This window comes from Calidris pugnax, unplaced genomic scaffold (assembly GCF_001431845.1).
Source record: "Calidris pugnax isolate Ruff unplaced genomic scaffold, ASM143184v1 scaffold179, whole genome shotgun sequence".
NCBI lineage: Eukaryota > Metazoa > Chordata > Aves > Charadriiformes > Scolopacidae > Calidris > Calidris pugnax.
Genome location: NW_015090948.1, coordinates 762,870 through 770,091, shown reverse-complemented (window position 1 = coordinate 770,091; position 7,222 = coordinate 762,870). Strand labels below are relative to the sequence as shown.

Sequence of the window (7,222 nt, the reverse complement as noted above, 5' to 3'; positions counted from 1 at the left end):
TGACATCTTTGTTACTAGAGATGCAAGGCTTTGGGACCCTCCCACACTGGTTATTCATTAGGAAGAGAACTAGATGATCTTTGAGCATCTTTTTGGAACTAGATGATCTTTGAGGTCCCTTCCAACCCTAACCATTCTATGATTCTAAGAGGACTCTGAAACCCTGAGCACCTCCCAGACAGGTCAATTCTACTTCGAGACCACAAGTACTCCCCACTGTTTGGTATAACTCATTTGCCTGTTGTTTCCTTAAAACACTTGCAGAAATAATGTAATGTCTAGCTCTCCTGAGTCGCTCTGATAAGCTCTCTTTTTGGGCCACTTCTTCCACCTCCAAAAGTGAATTCTGAGTATCTCAAAATAACAAATGAATCCTCAATGTTCAGCAACAGAGGACAGGTTTTAGTTTATAGCCAGAGGAAAAAAGTCCAAAAAGAACTCCTGGTATTTTAGGGATAAGAAAAGCCTGAGATGTTTAAAAACAAGTAACCAAATAGAGGTAGAAACAGCCAAAAATATGACCTATTCTATGACTGTATTCCCCAGGACCCACGCAGGACAGTGATGCAAGGAAGCAACCTCCATACTCTTGAGTATCTTTCACTTCAATAAAACACACTCACAAAAAAACCAAACCCTAAACCCCACATAAAACAAACTAAGCAAAAAACTGGCCAGGCTTCATATATTCTCCCTTAGACCTCAGCCTGAACTCCAGACATTGCTACTGAAAGTGTTACCAGGTGTCCCACATTAACCAATTCATAACGAGATAAACAGAGATTTTAAGGGAAGTTTCATGACAATCATTAGCCTTTCTGAGATTCACAGCATTTCTGAGGTTTAAATACAAGAATAATAAAAACATCTATAATACAGATGGTATGTCTTGGACTCTTACCTGGAAGTATATGCGTTTTAGCAAAAGAAAACTAATATAAATTAATGTTATAGCTAAGGTTCTTTACTAATCTTTAAAAGATTTTCTTTGATGAACTCAACTACTCCCTGCTTCACACTATGCCAAAATATACAGCCCCCAAAACTGGCCGTGGCTGTCAGTGCCACAGGTCTGCTCACACTGCATGAAATACCTCTTCTATTTCCAGCCTCCTCTAACGCACCCGTTTCTGGACTAGAGGAGACAGTGAGAAACGATCCCTACACACCCTTTCCCACAGGCCTCATGACACTATAACCTTGCTTTCATGAGCCAAAATCCATCCAATGGATTAAGAGACTTGATTTATCCTTACTACAAGGCTGGTTTTAAGCTGCTTTTTATCAAGTGCTATCCCCCTGCTTTTAACGATTAGCAAGAGTGAATTAAGCAGGGTCTGTGTGTCACTGACCTCTAGCTTTTGGGTACTTACCTACTGCTTCAGTTAGTGTTGGACACCCACTGCCATTCTGGCATCAAAGCCTTCTTACTGCAGCGTCGCGAGGCTCTTGAAGTGCCCAAGTCTGCAGAAGCTGATCACACCCAGACTCTGAAATCCTGGAGACCTGAAGGAGATGGGACAGATTTAGTCTTGAGTACACTTCAGTGTGATATGGAGGGATTCTTAATGCAATTTGATAGTAACTCTGCTTTAAAAACATGACTTTGAATCAAAGGAACAAGACCTTAGGAAGAGTTCAGGGCGTAGCTTAAAAAAAAATAATTAAGAAATTGGTGACAATTTTCTAACAGAGTTTCTTTCAAGCTGCTAAGCTTGAAAAAAAAAATATAAAAAAAAATCTGTGTATCTGCTGCCTCTGGGACAGAGAACTGATTACTGATGGGCCAAATTTCTTCCTGGTACACAGCAAAAAAAGCTCCATTCTTAAGAATTTTGCAGAGATTCACTGCTACTTCTGCAAAGAATACCGCATTAGGTATATTGATGTGCTATGAAATGCCAAGTGAAAATGTGCTACAATTGTTAAAATAAATGACCAAGTCCACGCAGTATCGACTCAGTACCTTATTTGCTGCTAGCGTTTATCTGCACAAAAACCCCAAAGACATTCATCCCATGGATTGTTCCATTTATTAATGAGCCTTGCATTTTTGCTCGCTCACACAGACGTGCAACTACTTGGGAAGTGCATTTAGTGAAGAGCAATGATTCAGTCTAGCTGAAGTGATAGATCAAGATACTCCAGCTACTGAAGTCTAGTAGATGCCATTGAAAACTATACCTGTTACATACCTGAAGTGTATAGTTCTAGCTGTAGAGTTCCATAGAGCGTGCTGAAAATTGGCGTAAGATCTCCAGTGGCAATGGTTACAGAAAATGACTCTCTTGCAGTGCAGAGCTGCTCTCGCAGATGGTTATGCTGTCTTCACAGCTCTATCAAGTTCACAAAAAAGTACTTAACATTTCCATTTACTGTTGAGATACGTATGGAAAGAAAAATACATATACATATCTACACACACATTCTGTAGCTAAGCTCATGCAATAAGATACTCCAAACTTACCGGCACCAAAAGTTTAATTATTACAACCAATATAAAAGCAAACACAAGGACACTTTGTTTTATCCCACAACCTTCATTCTCATTGTATATTATTATGAGACACCATTTTAAAATTAGGAATTCACAAACTAAGGCAACAGAAAAGATGCAACACATTACGTGAGAACACAGAGTGAGGAAGTAAGATTCTGACAATAACTTATGATTAGTTATAAGAAATATTGTAACAAATTTGAAAGAATCAGATATAGCTCCAATGTAGCCAGCTAAGTTTAAGTACATTTGTGCAAAGTGAGGCATAATTCTTTTGAGATCATTAAATTATTTTTTTTGTTGAAGTAACCATGATAGCAATCACCCATACTTACAGAAATATTATTATAATTTAATACGGATCCTGATGCTTAAAAACCTTCAGAAAATAGAATCAAATTCGAGTTACATGTTTACAAGCATGAAAAGACAGAAGTGAATAAAGCATTACTCTTGCTACAAATAATTCATTTTAGACCGAGATTTTTAAAGATAGCGTTTTCAAAATTGACTACTCTCAAATGAATTCAGGCTGCCATCAGTTCTATTCTGATTTCTACAAGGCTTATCCCATGCCAAGAATTTCCTGCAAAATTCAGTTGTAAAAAGTTATAAGAAACACCACGTTATCTGACAGAAGAGATGTCTATAGAGGCAAATGACTCTGTTCAAATCCAGAGAGTCCTTTTTTTAAAAAAATACAAATTCTGGCTTGGCTGGGAAATCTTGACACATATAATAGATCCTTGTCAATGGATATTAAACACAAAAGAAATGGGGTCACGCTCTATCCCCCAGAAAGGGCTGGTTTACATCAAGAATGCAAAAGGTTTTGTTTTGCAAAATTTTAGTTACAAAATGTCAGTGATTATTACAGTTAAGTTAAACGCAAAAAATAAAGCACACTAAATAACCTAAGGCACATTTTTCAATGCAGTATATTTATCTCTCTCCTCCATTATAAGTTCATTTAGTCCAGCCTATCAGTGATCTTAGTACCTCATTTAAATGGTCAAAGCTCTCCTGCATTCCTAAGTGCAAAACATAAATCATATCTTCAGACCAGAGTGTTCCAACTGCTCAAGATTCACCACGTTTTAAAACCTTGCTCTTGAGACGCCGATGTTCATTTTACAGGCAGGAGCTGAAAAGACATGGCACAGTCTACAAGCCAGCTGGAGGGGGCCATCCAGACTTTGCCCTGCCGAATTTTCTCTGGCTTGAATTTAGAAGACCCATCATAGATTACATACTGAGTGCAAAACCTTTGGTCAGAAGCGGATTCCGCGTGGTAAGCCACCGTGTTGACCGTCTGCGTCACATCACTGTCTGGTTTGGGCTGCCTAACCAGAATTTGTCCTCCTGCTGCTTTCACCAACTCTACAAGATCACTCTTCTGGTGGTGATTGAAAGATCCCAAAAAATAGAAGTAGCATCCGTCAAACAACTTTGGCAGCTAAGTAGAAGGGGGAAAAAAAAAAAAGTATAAATACAGGACTTTGCAACTGAACACACAGGGGAAAAAAAAAGTGGAAAGGAAGAATTTGTGCCTACAAAAAAATACAATTTGAAGTAACCAACACTGGAAGCTAGAACAGTAATTTAAGGGAAAAAAAAAAAAAAAAAAAGAGTAAATACAGGACTTTGCAACTGAGCACACAGGAAAAAAAAAGTGGAAAGAAAGAATCTGTGCCTACAAAAAAATACCATTTGAAGTAACACTGGAAGCTAGAACGGTAACTTAGCATTTAAGGTCCTCAGTATAAGCGTGCAACCAAGAAAAGTTGCTTACGTGGTAAATTCTTGCTTATATTTAAATATTTTCCAACACAACACGGTTTTAACTATGAGCTAGGAATATTTACAGCTACTGCTACAATACATTTAATGAACTTCTCCAGCGTAGCCCAGAAAGCAACCAGAAATTAACCCAGTTAAATATAAAAGTGCCTCTATATGGAAACAAGCAGTAATAAAATCATTTTTCTTTCAACTTTCGTGCAATTTCAACAAGGTTCTAAAGCTGAGCAGAGAAGACCAAACCAGCATCACCTGCTGTCCCATACAACTTCTTCCATGAATTTAGTTCAGCTACTGCTACAGTACATTTAATGAACTTCTCCAGCGTAGTCCAGAAAGCAACCAGAAATTAACCCAGTTAAATATAAAAGTGCCTCTATAAGGAAACAAGCAGTAATAAAATCATTTGTCTTTCAACTTCCGTGCAATTTCAACGAGGTTCTAAAGCTGAGAAGACCAAACCAACATCACCTCCTGTCCCATACAACTTCTTCCATGAATTCTAACCCAGTTAAATATAAAAGTGCCTCTATATGGAAACAAGCAGTAATAAAATCATTTTTCTTTCAACTTTCGTGCAATTTCAACAAGGTTCTAAAGCTGAGCAGAGAAGACCAAACCAGCATCACCTGCTGTCCCATACAACTTCTTCCATGAATTTAGTTCAGCACGCCTTCTGACAAGGTTAAAGCAACTTATCCACTAATAGAGAAAGATGACAGCTTTATGGGTGTTCCCAGTTCTTTCGATCACCTTGCGCATAATCCAATTTCTGTACAAGACCGCATTAAAATTTTACATCCACTGCACCTGCACATGTGGCAAAGGGCAAAAATGTATGAACCAAAAGGTCATTAAGATAATCTGTCTCAAGCAATAAAACCCACCAGCTGTTCTCTGTTGAGCCGGCCTCTTTGTGGGCCACCTTGGATTTCATACTTCTCTTCTTGTTCTCGTACTGTACTTTGCAGACAGGCTTGTACCCCTACAAAAATCACAATAAGGAAGGCAAAGATTAGAGATCCCATGTTTTAACAGAGGCTTGCATGTCATTTTAGGGACCAAAGAGTTGCACTAAAATAAAAGGATTACCCACAGTGCAAAACATAGCATCAAAGCTCGTGTGCTTTAGAAGTGTGAAATTCAGTGAAATTCAGTGAAAGCTTGTGTGCTTTAGAAGGTTGCTTTTAAACTTGAAAAAAATTTACAGCAGTGGTTGAAGATGCAAGTTAGACAGAGAGAAGCAGTATCACACTATCAGTGCTGTAAACACCAGGAATTAGTAGGTTTTCCTCTTACCCACTAAAGGTGAACCACTTAATGTCAAATGTCAAATTGCTGATCATTTGGAAGCTTAAACCCAGCGTGTAGAACCAACTCTGCAGTTACGAAATGGAAGCAATTGCCTGATAAAGAGCAATTACAAAGCAAGCACAAAGCTGATTCTGAACAGCTATGGCCTCAAATAACAAATGGGATAGGATTTCAAGGTCTCCAAGATCAGCACAAACTGGAGATTTATGCTAGGGTTTAACAGTGGCATTCATTTTTGTTACCACTGCTACATAATGAGACCGTCCTTTAGAGTCAAGGTGGTTTTATCTTGTTTTAAGGCTAGTTATTTTTTTCCCCAATACAGAATGCGCTGATGCTAATGTATGGCTAACATCACTTAAACATACTACCTGGCCTCACTTGGAAAGAGAAATTGCTGTGGTCACCCATTCAAGGATGGAACATTTTGCCCGCACATACGTTGTACTCATTAATAAAAATTACCCAAGAAAGAAATTTTGCAAAGGTGATTTTGAAAACTGTTCCGAGAGTTTAGAATGCTGTCAAGGTTGTAACTTTTAAAGTAGTACCTGACTCCTTGCAGTGTCTTTCTGACTCTTACTTCTACAATCTATGAAACCAATAGTATCAAAAAAAACCCCGAAAACAAAAAACAAACCGAAACCCAAACATCATGCTAACCAAAACCAGAAGTAAAATGACAGGGAGGGTGTGATCCTAAAAAAGAAGAAAGCACAAGAACATAATCTTGTGAAGTATCACTGACAAAGGAACTAGGGTATCGGGGCAGTCAACAGACAGGAATGTCTAATTTCAGCAGATCTTGAAAGCCAGCTGTTTGCCATCACAAAATGCAAGGGGAATTCTTATTTTAGTTACTAGAAGTCTTCCAATATACTTACATCAAAAAAGATCAACCTATACAGAAAACTAGGACTGGCTGAATACTATGTCAACACGTATCTCCCTCCACGTGCAAGTACCAGGTTGATGATTTGCATTTGTTCATTCCTTCAATGAAAATTAACGTGAACTTGTACAAAACTAGAATGGCAACCTAGCTGTGCATCTTCTGAAAAAGAAACCTTTATATTGATTATCAATAACAGCAATGGATATACCGATAACTTATTTTCAAAGCGCTCATGACTGAAAAGTGAATCTAAAAGTTGCTTCATTTTTATCATCACAATGCAGTAAGACTTCCTGTGTCAATTTGCCTAACTCACATGGCTATTCTTTCCTTCCAAGAAAACACAGATGTTAATGGGGGCCACTTACAATAAAGGAAAACCCTAGTTTTCCTTAAAATCTAGTCTCAAGAACAGAACTGTGCTTTATTTCAATCTACCATCAAACGCTCAATTTCAAGGACTTCCACCACAAAACTGAGGTTTTTATACAATAAGTACATCACAAATTGAGCATCCAGTGCCAACATCAGTAAATGTAGGAAATGTGACATGAAAGTAATAAAAGACTGAATGAATACAAAAGACTATGACGTCCTTTTGCACTCTTACTTCTCTGGGGGGAAAAAAGGAAAAAAAAAGTAAAAGAAAATGACTAATGTTAGTGGAATGTTTGTTTTAGCAGAAAACACAAAATATGTCTGTTTTGCATACG

At 37.9% G+C, this 7,222-nt stretch overlaps 1 protein-coding gene across 1 annotated transcript; it reads right to left on the bottom strand.

Annotated features, from left to right (window-relative positions):
* Positions 1–2,463: 2,463 nt before the first annotated feature.
* On the bottom strand, positions 2,464–5,328 carry LOC106893752 (BRCA1-associated RING domain protein 1-like). Its single transcript, XM_014951950.1, has 2 exons — positions 5,188–5,328; positions 2,464–3,956 (listed from the first exon to the last, which is right to left on the bottom strand). The coding sequence occupies exons 1-2, from the start codon at positions 5,326–5,328 to the stop codon at positions 3,627–3,629; spliced, it is 471 nt and encodes a 156-aa protein (XP_014807436.1). The 3' UTR covers positions 2,464–3,626.
* Positions 5,329–7,222: the final 1,894 nt, after the last annotated feature.

Excerpts from the sequence above, each read along its gene's own strand:
- LOC106893752 (XM_014951950.1), bottom strand. The coding sequence starts at position 5,328 with ATGGGATCTCTAATCTTTGCCTTCCTTATTGTGATTTTTGTAGGGGTA. Across the intron at positions 3,957-5,187 it reads GGCTCAACAGAGAACAGCTG|CTGCCAAAGTTGTTTGACGG; the intron begins GTGGGTTTTATT and ends CCTTCTACTTAG.